The sequence below is a fragment of the Lichenostomus cassidix genome, chromosome 7 (genome assembly GCF_008360975.1).
Source record: "Lichenostomus cassidix isolate B80296 chromosome 7, HeHo_3.0, whole genome shotgun sequence".
Classification (NCBI taxonomy): domain Eukaryota; kingdom Metazoa; phylum Chordata; class Aves; order Passeriformes; family Meliphagidae; genus Lichenostomus; species Lichenostomus cassidix.
Window position 1 is genome coordinate 12,554,787 of NC_139488.1, and position 14,067 is coordinate 12,568,853.

General features: G+C 40.5%; 1 protein-coding gene across 7 annotated transcripts in view; it reads right to left on the reverse strand.

The window, feature by feature from the left end:
- Window positions 1–14,067, reverse strand: part of PARD3B (par-3 family cell polarity regulator beta) — a 398,314-nt gene that overhangs the window by 21,417 nt on the left and 362,830 nt on the right. For all 7 annotated transcript variants that reach the window (XM_085066249.1, XM_085066251.1, XM_085066248.1 and 4 more), the window contains one exon: window positions 9,246–9,325. In XM_085066249.1, the coding sequence (XP_084922375.1) occupies window positions 9,246–9,325 (80 nt within the window). The remainder of the gene's footprint in view (window positions 1–9,245; window positions 9,326–14,067) is intronic.

A 14,067-nucleotide genomic window follows, 5' to 3' on the forward strand; every position in this document is an offset into this window, starting at 1 on the left:
ACCTATAACTGACTCTCTTTAAATGGCTTGCTATTAGAAGCTTGAAACTTGCCACTGTTTTGTTTTTTTTTTTAATTTTTTTTTTTTTTGGTTGGTTGGGTTTTTTTCTGAGCATGCTTTGCAAAGATTGCATGGAGACAAAAGAATTGGCTGAGATCTGATACAGACAACTAACTGCAGTCTGCTTCTGAGCAAAGGGTGCTACTGCAAAGCTGCTGCTTGCCCACAGGAACATAGCTGAGCAATGACACAACATACAGGAGGTTCACGCACAACACTGAGAGCTGCAGGAAGCTTGCTGATCCAACATCCTCAGAAATAATACATATTTACAGCTGATACTGTTGGCTTCCTACATTTTTCCTTTGTTAGCTGTTTTTAAAGCACGTGTGCTCACAGCCGTCTTTCAGCCGCACCTCCAGACGTATTTATCAAGGGAAAGATAAAGCCAAGAACTGCAGCAGAGTTGTCTTATTTTACAATGCTCTTTTTCTCACCTTTGCAGCCTAGAGCCCACAGTGTTTGATCAGTTCTGAATTACAATGCAGCATAAGCAGCAACATTTTTATTCCAAATATCCATACCTACAAAGCAGCCAGCTGAGCTTCCCAGTCTGATGGTCTCCTGAGCCATTTCAATATCCATCTTAACAATGCAATGGATGTATTTGCATTTTGGAGCACACATCTTATTCCCCAGGTTTCACCCAGCACATCACTCTGTTGATGCATTCTATGGGATATATGCTTTTGGTTTTTAATTTAATCTTCTTTTTAATTTGCATTCACTTATCTTTTTTCCACAGATCCTTCATCTCAACCTAACCATTTTGTACTGACACTTTTTTCTTTCATTAATATTTTGTTCCCTAACAGTTGTTTTGTTCTTTTACTCACTGGAGGCATAGTTAATACAGCTTTCTTTTCTGAGGCAATGTCTACATGACTTCATTAAATTTTATAATGTTAATTCAAGCCCTTTTGTTCAAATGCAGTATTTTCCTCCATCTCCCATATTTTTAAGCTGAATTTGGTGCCCTTAGTTTGAGTGGGAGGTCCTTATGCCTGGTTATATACTAAAATTCATACCAGATCCATGTTTTCTGTAAATGTGACACTTGAAAGTATTTTTATTTACTCCGGATAGTATCTCCTTGCAAAAAGGCTGGCTGTTTAGTTTCAAAATATTAATTGACTTTTAAACTATTCCATATTGCATTAACTGGCTTTTTGCTATGAGGAGTTGACTGACTTATTAGGAAAATTGACAATCCCCATCCCCGTCTGCCTCCTTCTACACTTCCAAAGTATTCTTCTGGGACATCTGGCTTTTAGTGGTTTTTTTTTTTTTAAGCTATGTCCCAGTTGTTACAGACATTTTCTTCGGTCAATTTTTCTTTAGTTATTCCCATGGAAATTATAGAGGTGGCCTGCCAGCTGCAATCCATGATTTGATGTCATGAACCTTGACCTTTCTGACTTTCCAAAGTATACCTTTTCATTATTTAGGCTTAATTTGGCTTGGATGGAGGCATCATGTTCATTTCCAGTGATATTTCTATTTTATTAGAAAGCTGGAGGTATGTTTTACAACTAAATCTCCTTCCTTTTCTATTCACCACCGAGATTTCTGAAACTGTGATCCTGTTTACAAATTTCTTTCCTCCTTTCAATCAAGTCTTAGAGACACAAGCCCATTTTTTGAAAGGTCTGTAGTACATTGACCCCTTTCCTGCCTGCTCTGCTTTGAATGACTGAGACTCTCCCTGTAGAAGGTATATGCAGGTTATTTACGAACTCTGCACATTTTTGGACAAATGTGTTTGGACATCATATGTGAAGAAAAATCTTCAGACTTCACATATGGCACTGAGGTGATATTAGGTACCATGGCATACCTGAGCAGAGTGATTGAAACTGAAGTGGAACAGAAATGTTGCAACAGAGCACTTCCAGCTTTCTGCTGCATGTATGTATCACAAATCTGGTGTCCTGCTATGGATTTGGGCTCTGTCCTTGAAATACAATGATTTCCCTGACATCTCTTAGACACTGGATAGTTTCCACAGCAAGCAGTTTCATTATCTTCCAGAGTTAAGAGAAGTTAGTTCACCAAATCTTAAAACTGTTTGAAATTGGATTTAAGCTAATCTTTTAATGAGCACATCAGCTTGGTTCCCAAGCTTGGGGTCTAGTGTGTAAGAATGATCTTTTTTCTATGCCTGTATTTCATCTTGGCTGGTTTATTGCAATGTATCTTGGAGGTCCTTGAGTAGGACCAGTATTTCCATTAAAACTGATTCTAAATTCACCTGCCAGCACTTAAAATCCAACTAAAACCATGCACATATTTCATTTATAATGAGATCACCACATTGGAAGATACAGACAGACAAGATTTTGCTGCATTTTCAATAAAAGCACAGCTGTCAAGATAAAAATCATATTAAAAAAATTCCCTGAATTACTGATATTACTTTAGAGGATTAAAACAGAAGAGAAAGCTAATAATCAAGTATACTGGAGAATATACTGTTTGAGTATTACTTATATTTCACATGACTAGTGTGATGAAGTTAGTTGGGCCATTCATTTTTTGCACCCTATTTAGTTCTAATCCTATTTAAGACACCAAATTATCAAGTCTACTTACTTTTGAAGCTATGCCAGGGGAATATTAAAAATATATGATTTATGTAAAAAATTTAAAAAGACCATTTACAACTGGTTATTAAACATTCCTCTTGACCATCTTCTCTTATTTTAATCAGTATGAGAAATGAGGGAGATACAGACTTAGCCACCTGGAACTACACAGTATTTTCCCACCAAACTACTCTTCTCTGGTTTCTATCCCTTTGGAGGGAAAGTCCTGGGTATTACTAAAAATATTGGGTATTATATTATGCACAAAAAGTTAACAGGCTCACCTTGTAGCTGTGTAACATATGTCCAATAACATGCTTTCACTGACAGACTAAGATGTGGGTGATTCTGGACAGGGTTGATAAACTATTCCACTGACATTAATGTTTTGGCACCCTTGTTCCCCTTTATGAGAAAGGATCTGCAGATGCTCTTTTTAACCAGGTGAACAATGCTCCAATTTAAACAGTATTTCAAGGCAGCAATGGCATTCCCTGCATCAGCATTGTCACCCTCTGCCTGCCATAAGGCACCACTTTGGGCAAATAAAAACCAGAGAAAATTGCAGTTTCAGTAGAGCCATGTAACGAAGTCAGCTGCTGAGAGGAACAGTGAAAACCAGAGGCAGGCTGTTACTAAGGAGTGTCTGAGCACCAAGGAGGTGTCTGGAGGACAACTTGGCAGAACAGCAGCTGTATGATGGGACAGAGCAACACTGTCACTGAGAACCACTGTGCCACCGCTTGGCACTGATCACCACCAACACCAAGCAGGATGTGACACCCCTCAGCTGATGGCCATAACCATGACTGCTGGGTCAATGCCATGCAACAAACTGTTGGATGCCAAGGAGGAATGGAGATGAAGGATACTAAATAAGAAAGAGGACAGATTTTTTTCCAACATGTGATGGAATATGTTAACTCAAAGTGATTAAAAGCAAAAAGTAAAAAAAAATAATTGTGATTTAAACCAGCATGCAGGGAATTTTGATTTAAATAATTCATTTTAAACCTTGCTTTTTCATCTGTGGTCCTTGGCTAGTCAATTCCCAGAGGCTGGGAATGCTCTGACAAGTTGATTTACAGCTAATTATAGTCTGCACTAAAACTGTGATTTCTTTTTTGTTAACCAAGAGAATACACTATATACATATTTAAGTAATGTCAGTATATTAATTTCAGATTCTGCTAGACAATGGTGAATGATGAGTCTTATTTAATAGACAATTAACTTTTTCTCGTGATTTGTGTCAAGTCACTTTCTGATGATGTTTTCGGGATTCAATTAAATTACAGAAATCTTGCATTTTGAAGTAAACTCAGGAAAATAAAGGCAAGAACATACTAGTGCAAGAAGAAGCTAATGAAACATGTGAAGTAATCCATTCTTTCTGTTGGAGGAAACTTATCTGTTTATGACACAGTTATTACCAAAACTTTGCTTTTGATCTGAAGGGCTGGAAATGTTTTCAACTCAGCTCTAGAGGCTACTTCCTAAATTGACTGCATTGGTACTCTGGCCCCTTGAGTCAATGCTGTTTTCATGCTCTACAGTGTAAGACCGAAGTGCTCAATCTAATTTATTGAAAGGGAGGTGAAAACATAACATAAATGATCTCTGCATAGAAATACTCAAGTGAAGACATTTTGCAGGCTTGGTTCCTAACATCTAGCAGAAAAAATATTTGCCATAGTATCTAGGAGCTGAAATTGGGTAATGTCAGATTTTGAGGGGAAAAAAGTGTGTAATTTCTTTAAGTAGTAAAATAATTAACCTCTGAAGCACATAATGAATTCTCCACAATGGGACATTCTAATTCCAGGTTAGATGCTTTTGCAAATACATTTACAGAAGTAATGGGATGGATCAAAACGGAAATTTAGTTTGATGCAGAAATGTAGGAAGTCTTGGAGGGCTCAGGCAAGGTGATCAAAATTGTCCCTTCCGGTATCATACCTAGAAATGGAGAGCATTCTGCTTTTAGCTCCTGCCTTAGGAAGTCCAAGTTGCGTGGTCAGTCTGAGAAGCTTCCAGCATGGCAAGACTCCCTGTTGCCACTGTACAGCAGGGCTAGTTCCTTAATATGTTTCCAAGTTTCCTGTTTCAGGATGCATGTTCCATTTAAGACAGACATCCTTGTGAGCCAATTACCAGTTTGCTCAGCACTCTCATTCCAGCCACAGCAATACAGCTGAACCCATCTACACAGCCTGAACTCATTTTTCCATGCTAGCAGTTATTTTCTGATGCTCTTATTGCCTTTCTGGCCCTCCCCCTTTTCTTGACATAAATGTATTGTTCAAATAATACGAGGATTCTAGAGAAAGTCTGAAGTACTAGTTTTCCATTGGAATCAGCATTTCCTATTGGAAAGATGGCTGAGCTTTCTAATCCACACTCATCATGTCAACCAGTGTGCCGTCTCAGTGTCTGTCAGCCTGCTTTTGGTCACAGCCAGCTTTTCCATCACCACAGAGAAGAACGTGTCCTTGAACATGAGGCTTCTCCAAACAAGGCTGCCATTAGCAAGACTGTGATTTACATTAAGACAGACTTCCATAAAAGCAAGCTCAAAAATAGAACTATGAACAAGCAGAGCAGCTTCAGCTTCATATCTGTTCCATAGCTCCATCAGGAAAATATTCTGAATTACACCAAGAAAACAGGCATTAAAAACAATTTAAAAGATACAAATGTTTTTCTGGCTCTCACAACCTTGCCCTGCTCTTCTTCCCCAAAGAAGAGGCTAAGAGGTATAAGAATCAAGCCATTTTCCTCCTAAGCAGGAGGATTTAACATTGCTTAATACTACTACTCAGCACTACTTAGCCGTAGCCTCAGGGCAACACCTAAGTATCGAGTGCAAAGAACTGTATCCCTCTTGCAAAGCTTTCCATTCTGTCTCTCCCTCTTTGCTGCTTTTCCGCAGACAGAGCAGCACAATGCAGTGAGAGATGAAGACCTGCCACTCTCCTGCCACAGCCACTTATCATTTAATTCAGATGTTTGCCTCTGTAGATTTCCAAAGCAAGCCTACAGGCTGGCATTATTTTACCTAGAAGCTTAACTATGTAGCTCAGCTCGCCACTCCTCAGACCAGTCACACAGAAAGCCTTTCTCCAAAGGCTGCTGCCTCCTGTTTTCCCCTTTTAATTAAACATGTAACCTTATACAGGAACAGATCCTCCACTCAAAGGCAAAAAGGACATCACTGACTTCAGTGAGACCAGGACAGTGAATTTGCTGCTGCACTGACTGAAAAGACAAGAACACTTAACAGCTGAATTCCTCAAATATGGTTAATAGAGACTTGTATCACCTGAATTTGGCCCTTAATATCTAGACTTAAATTAACAGCTTCAGAGAAAAACAGAAAAAGAAAAACCAAGGCAAAGCCACAACGATGTTTCAAAGCTTAGAATTTTACAAGCCAGCAGCAGGTATGTTCAGATCTGACTTCATGCAGGATGCATGCCTTTGCAAAGGAATGGGTCAGTGTCTTAGGGGCATCAAACACTCATAAAGATATTTGGCAGGTGAACATTCCTCCTTCTTGCCCGGTGGGGAGGAAGACCAAAGCTCGCTTCCTTAATTTGTCCATGCCCCCACACACTGGCATGAGTCCTGCTGGCTTTCAGGTGAGCAGAACAGCTTCACTCTGTAGGTCCCAGCAACTCTTGACATAGCACAGATGCCTTCCTTCCTCCTCATCCTGTGAAACTGGCTGCAGTCCAAGCGCTTTTCTCTCCTTCCTTGTGTGTGCCACACCAGAGCGGCAGGCAAAGGTCATATCCTCCTGGACTCAACACAATATTGCAGTAAGAATTCTTTCCCCAGCATCTACAACCCTCATCTGAAGCCTCTCTAAGTATCTCTTATTAAACTGGGCTTAAATGGCTAAGTATGCAGACAGTTCCATATGGCATCTGTACCAAATGTGGCTCAGTGGTCTCACCACGGTGAGGACAGTACAAAAGAAGGGGAATAAACCCAAGGGCAGGAAACTGTGAACTAATATGAAAATGCTAGAGAGAAGGAAGCTACTCTTTTGAGGAAATACTACCTCTTCATGTCTTTCTACATTCCTGTTTCTTTCTCTTAATTTTCTTCCTGGTTTTCTTTTTTTTTCTTTTAAATAATGCTGCTCATTACAGCAGTTTTCATGGATTCTCCACCGAGAATAGGCTGGCAAATGGGTGGTTTTTACCTGGATTCCTCTATACTCCTGGGCAGTCAGCCATGAGAACAAAAGAAATCACTCATTTCCATTAGTGGCTGGCAATGAGACTGCATCCCCCTCGTCTGGATTTAGACTTCACTGTACAATCTAGTCATTTGTGACTGCCAGGGCTTAATTACTGCAGTAACATGAAACTGCAAAACTTACAAAACTCAAGTATAAAAAGCAGCAGCTGATCGCTGAACTGTAGGCACACCCAAGGGTGTGATATCCCAAAGCTCTGCTCCTGCCAGGGTGGAAACCCTCTGGAGACACAGCTTGGCTTGAGTGCAGCAGGCATGAGTGTTTGGGTGGGGAAGCACAAACAGCCTTGCTGAAGCGCAGGTCTTCTCACTCTCCAGCATAAACTCCTCGGGCACGGAGAGAAAGGACACTCACAGTGGTCTTCAAAAGCTTAGGGAATATTTGGATGACTTTCTAAATGGAGACTTCCAGCCAGTTAACTACTCCAACCTGTCATAACAGATGGAGAGTTGTGTCCCCAGCAAGTTAAATGGAGGTTTGGGGAAGAACACTGTAGAATTCATGATCTGATTGACATAAATCTACTTAAAAAAAAAAAAACAAACCCAAAAAACCCCGAAACCAAAAACCAAGCAAACAAACCCCACAAAACCACAGGTTGTAGAGATGAGCAGTAAACACACCTAGGCAATATGCTGAGGATGCAGCAGTTTGGAAAGGAACAGGACAGAAGGGATACAGAGAACATTTACTACATAAAGCAAGGGAATGTCTACCCCGTAGTGCTCACTTCTGGTCACTCTCCCTTGAAAGGAATACTGGTGAAATCAAAACAATTCTGGGTGACAGAAGTTACTTCACTGGGAAATTTTCAGTTTAAAATACTTGAAAAAATACTGTTCATTTTCTTACAGGGAAAACGAATAAAAGACATGATACACAAATACATAAATTGTTGTAGAGAGTTACACTGGGCACCAATTCTGAATTTACTTTTGAAATCCACAGGGAAGTACTCAACAAAATGGAAGTTCAAAATAAATAAAAAAGGAGTGTGCATAATCAAAGTGCACCTAACTACCATGCAAAAACCACTGCTAAAAACATGACGGGGAAACATGAGTGCTGGAGAACTGGGAAAAAAGATGTCTATTCACCCAGAAGAATAAGAATATCCATAGTCAGCCAGGAAATACATACAAGACATGCTGTTGGAAAGCCATTCACTGTCCAGGATGAATCTCCAAGAAAAAATGGCTGACAAATGTAATTTGAAGGCAGTAAGTAAACTGCAGACACATCCTTTGGTTTAGAAACCACATATATTAAAAATGCCTACAGACATCCAACAATGGCTTGTGAGACAGCCTTTATATTCTGGTTTCCAACAGTAAGATATTCTTTGTATTTTCATCTGAAAGTGGACACAGCATTACATATTTATCAATCAATCTTTCAGTGACACATTTGAATGTAAATAGCTGAGTGGAAAAAGAAAAAGCAGCAAAAAGAAACAACCCACTGATTTCCTAAATGCCAGCACTACTTCACAACAAAAAAATCTCTTATTGTTTATACATACCTATTTTTGCTTTGCTTTTACAGATTAGCCTGCTTGCAGGTCCAAGAAGTGGATTGGACCACCCCTCTGAGGCCTTGTCCAGCCTTCTAATTCTAAAGGGGGAATATTTTTCTATTTTTGTTTTCCTCTCACTGCTTCCCACTATCTCTTTTAGCATCCTCTCACTGCCCTTTCTGGCTTGATTTATGTTACACTCTGCTATTAGAACTCCCATAGAAACAGGGCTGAAATCTCTGAAATGCTTCCTTTTTGTTATGCCCCACTGGTTTCAGACTGGAATTACTCTTTATTGAGTTGATAAGGATTAAAAATTAAAAAAAGCCCTCAGAGAATTCAATCATGTTTCCAGAGCATTCAGTTAAAGCACAGAGATGCTCTGCTGGAATAGGACTGCAGTCAGACAGCCCTTGCAGCAACAGTGGGACTTCAGTAGCTGTGGCTGCTGTAGTGGAAGCTTTCCACAGCAACATTCTGTCAATGCCAGCTAGGATTATATCACTACAAACTCAGTCATTTATGCCCTGCTACGACCTGTTATAACTCTTGCAGAGCCAGCTCCCTCAATGCCATGTTCTCTACCTATGGATCATGACTCTTGCTGACATGTTCAATGAGAGACCTGTTTTTAAAAATTCAAAAGTCCAAGTTAATAGTATGGTTATAAAATGGCAGTACATCAGCAGCAAAAGGTGACAAGACAAAAGTACAGAATAATCCCTCATGTTAGAGTCAGACATCAGCTGGGGGCTGCTTCCCCAACCCACTGGAAGGAGGGCGAGCCAGAGTGTGTGCATGAGGCTTGGTGCTGTACCTGGGTAAGGATGCATACTGCCTTTCCACCCCCTCGAAGTGAAGACTGTATGAGCTCCCATCTGGACCTTTTCCAGGCACCTGTGGAGAAGAGAATAATTAGAGATGAAGATCAATTATGCAGCCCAGCTACTAACAATGCATCTCAAAACGATAAGCAGAGAACACATGATGCTGCAACATGCCAAAATCAACAAAAGAAAGGCAGGGGCTCAAAGAAGCTCTAAATCCCATACATAATCTTATCACTGCTAACAAGAAAGGCTTCTGTATCAAAGAAGTGCTTAAAGCAGGTACAATCTTCAGAGCCTTTCCCTCGTCTGCCTACTACCTGGGATACTCTCTCTCCTTCCCTGGCTGGACTTCCTCCTGGAATTCAGTAACATGGGGACATCATCTACCTAAGCACACTGTTCTGATTACAGTGGCATACCTACCTGAATCAAAGCTAACATTTTAATACCACGTCTGTTTTTTTCCCCTCCACTAGCATGTTTTGCTTAAGTATAAAATATGATACAAACAGGTTTTCTTTCATTCTTAACACGAATCCAGAAACTTCCCCTAACGCCACTGCAAAGCTAAGCATCCAGCTGGGAGTTAAGTGCATTTATGACGCTCTGGTGCCATTTCAAAAGTGCAGCATTAGTGCACTCAGTCAAAATGCCAGCGCTACTTGGTTTGTGTTCAAGATGGCAACCGGCGTTGGCTGGGGAGCACAATTCTATCAGGAAGGCTCCAACCGGGTACCAAACGGTGAACTTCAATGCTTTTAGCACACAGGAGCTCTCCCAATTTCACTCACTCAATGCCTGCTGATGGCCCAAAGTGTTAAGAGCCTTGTTAAAATGGAGCTATTAGTCTTTTCTTCCATAAATGGAGGAGGCTCTGACTGCCTTCAGTGTTTCCTACATTAGTATGTATTCCTATTCCGGTGCTGCTAGAATCAGCAGTTTTATAAAGCAATATACTAAGAGGCCATTTAAAATCCCCTTCCCCTTTTACAGATTAATAGCAGAAAGGAAGATTTAATGCCTTTTCAAACATTTTTAACAATTCATTAAAAAGAAAGTAATAAATCACACCGAGCTTTCAGCAAATGCCCGATTAGAAAAAAGAGAAAACAAAAATTAACATGTTTTTTGCATTCTACAGGTTAAAGTACATTTCTGTCAGTCCTGTAATTTACGCACAATATACCATTTTCACTGAAGCGATGCATAAGCCCCTGCAATGAGAAAAGTTGTGCATTCAGGTGTTTCAAGTGTTATCTACCTTAACAAAGCATTTCTGTGTACATTACATAAGCCCAGTCCAACTCACAGAGAGGCAGTATCATTTGGAGCTACTAGACACGCTTAGGAATTATTCCAGACAAATTTTGTTATGCACCTTGGCATTCATCAAACATCCAAGATATTTGTAAGTTGAAAAAATTATTTAGTACAGGCCTCTTGCAAGCTTTCCTTTACCTGACTCAAAAGAAAAAGGAGTCCTCACAGAACTGTTGGCCACAAGAAATAACCACCTCTGATTTGAAATGACCCATGCTTTAGCAGTGCCTGACTTTCGATGAGAAAAAAATAACAATAATTGCCCTACATTTCAAAAAGAGGGCAGTAGGCTAAAGGGATCAGTCATTCATTTTTTTCACCAGGAAAAGAAACATGCAGAGAGACTTTATAGAGTCACTTAGGTGAAGAGTCACAGCCACTTTGGCTGGTCTTACACTACTAATTTCATCAGGTTCATAATTTCCCTTAAGTTCCCAGGTACACTGGTGAGAGAAGACCCTCCAGATTCCTCCTGTTATGTGAAGAAGCATGAAGGGAAAAGACACAAACGTATAATCTGATCTCTCACCATAAAAAACACATAGTACGTGGTCTACCTGTGCAGCTGTAGATATAGTATTAATTATGTGCACGTGCCTGGTAATGGTGCAGTCACAGCCCCGTGTGAGTTTCCTGCACTCTCACACCTAAAGGGAGCAACAGCACCCAGGCGACGTGAAAAAACACTAACACTCAGAATTGTGCCACCATCAAGCAGTGATCCCCAAACTTATACCAACCACTAAAAGTAAAAAATATTTACATCACAAGGCTGGTTTTCAGCCTGAAAACACCCCTTTTTTGATGGTTTCCTACAGACCAAATAGAAGGCAATACCCCCTGCCAGGTCTGTTTGTATATATGATTTGAGAGACAGTTACCATAGAAACACCCTGGTGGCGGATACACAATTTTGCTAATTTGGATCCATCGAGCGGCTGAGTCTCCACACCCTATATAAAACCCCCAATGCACTGGAAAAGCAGGCTCTGGCTCTGCACAGCTAATTAAAGGCTCAGCCATTTCTTCTGATTTCCCTTCTCCATCTGTCCATGCGACAGTAAAAACGTATCATCACTCAGCCTGGAGTGCCAAAATGGTGCCTGGAATAAAATACTATCCCGATGAAAAGAGAAATTGTGAAAATAGAAACACCTCCTTAGTAGAAGTTATTTATGTTTCAGAAAGAGTCAAAGCAAAGGGTTCCTTTGCTGCCTTCTACAACAAACTAAGCTAAAAATCAGTGTGAAATGTACTAATTAGTAAGATCAAAATATTCCAGCTTCTCCTCCTTTCCTGAAACAGGACATATGCAGCTGGCCCTCAGACCAGGTGTGGAAGTTTTAACCACACAGTTAATAATCACAACATATTTAGGCAAACAAACGCTAATCTTCATTAAAAAAAAGAAAAATTAAAACCTGGAAGTCCTATTAAAGCCAGACAGGATGTGACCATGAGGTGACCAGCAAGGTGGGAGCTGACAGAAGGTGCAATGCTGAGTCCCTACAGATGCAGCTGGAAGAGCTTATGAGACCAACACCCCAATAAAGAGAACACAACAGCAGGTGAAATATACACTTCACAAATGTATGGTAACACACAACAGAAAGAATGATCCAAAACACGCTCCTGTATTTTTAGGGTTTAAATTAACAACATCAACTTAAATAAGTGCCATCATTACAAACAGTTCATCTCTCAAGAGCGGCCTCAACTAACAAGCAAAACATGAATATGCAAAAGTAACGGGCAGAGATAAACACAGAAACAGCCATCATCCTATCAGTGCAATTAAAAGAGCAGCACGCTTAAATTGAGGAAAGGAAATACTATCTTTATCAAAAAACAACAACAAACATTTCATGAAATATAACTGTTGCAAAGTATTGGTATGGCCAAGGGCGTTGTTGAATGTAGAACTAATAAACTGGATACAAATCTGAATCAAACCCACTAGCAGAAGACAGCAAAGTCTTTGCCAGGTTGAAGAGAGGCATTGCCTCAGAGAACTGAATGGGAGAGCAGAACCTCTGTATCAGCAGGTTATTCTACTAATTGCCCCTTTGGGAATCCCAGTGAATTCTCTGAAGCTCACAGCAGTGGCCACACTTGGAGACAAGGCACCAGACAAACTGGCAAGACACTGCCTCCATATAACTCAATGCCTTCATGGTCAGGATTTTCTGACAGAGCGGTGTTTTTTCAACATGGCTAGAGAATGTTCTTGTTAAGTCTCTTTTTCTAAAAACGGCAACTTCCACTAGCAAACAAGATTTCTGTGATAGAAAGGTATCACTTCAGAAAATATCCCATGACACCCCTGCATCCTTAATTAAACCCCTGCTGGTTCCCAGCAGCAGAACCAGGCTGGTGGAAGTGCAGACTGAAGGACAGCGTGGGCACTATGTGCTGCTCTCCTCTGTCCAAGTCCACAGCCTTCAGCAGGGGACCAACCTGAAAGGCCAAAAGGCAGAGAAGAATGAGTGAATGCTGGGGCTCCCTACAGTTCCCTAGACAAACAGAATTTGTATTTTTATCAAAACAGAAAAATGAAGGAAGATTTACAGTTTCACATTTCACATGCAGATGCAAAACAGAAAGGGAAAACAACTGTAAAGAAAGAGATGAAACAAAATCAATGCAAGTGTCAGTGCAAGCAATGTCCCTGGCAAACATGGTAACTGCAGGGCACTTTGAGGAGATTTCTACCACATGGAAGTGATAAGCTAGCAGTGAGTATCTCTAGCCTGCTAACCTTCCCCAGGGAAAGGTCCCAGGAAAATAACAAAAAGGGGTGATATGAACCTGCACTTGTAGATCAAGGCAGAAACAAGTATCTTAGAGCATTCAAATATCTGCAAGTAAATTTTAATGCATAAATAGAGTATACCTGCAAGTAGGTGTCTTGAGTAATTCTGGAATTTGCCTAGAGGAAAATTCTGGGGTTGCAGAATAACAATTCTTTAAGGGAAGAGAAAGGATTTATTTAATCCTGAAGCTACTGATTATCTTGAAAACAGTGCAGAAAAGTGCATGAGACTGTGTTTTTTCCCCAGGAGATCCTGCATTTCATTCCCCCTCATCTGTCTTATACTGCCTTCCTCTTGGAGCATTTGTTAAAGGCTACATTTCTAGCTGCTAGCAGGGAAGCCTCCCTTGCTCCTTCCTTATAGATCAAGGTGTTACGGGTTGGACAAATGTTGTGGTACGAAAAATAACAACCATAGCGATCTTTTTTGAAGTGTAAGGTTCATGAAACCAGAACTGACTTTTTCTTGCGCATCCACACAGCTCAAGGTGAGAGCTACCACATTGCAAATAGAAATGAGCAACAACTCCTTGCCCCTGCCAGCAGGATTCAGCAGGACAGTGTGTTTTTGCCTGGGGCTCTACTTCTTCTCACAAATTCCCACCTGACTCCCTGCTCAAGGTCCATCCTGAGTGGAGTCAGCACACTGAAAACCCAAGACCATGGATACTGGTTAT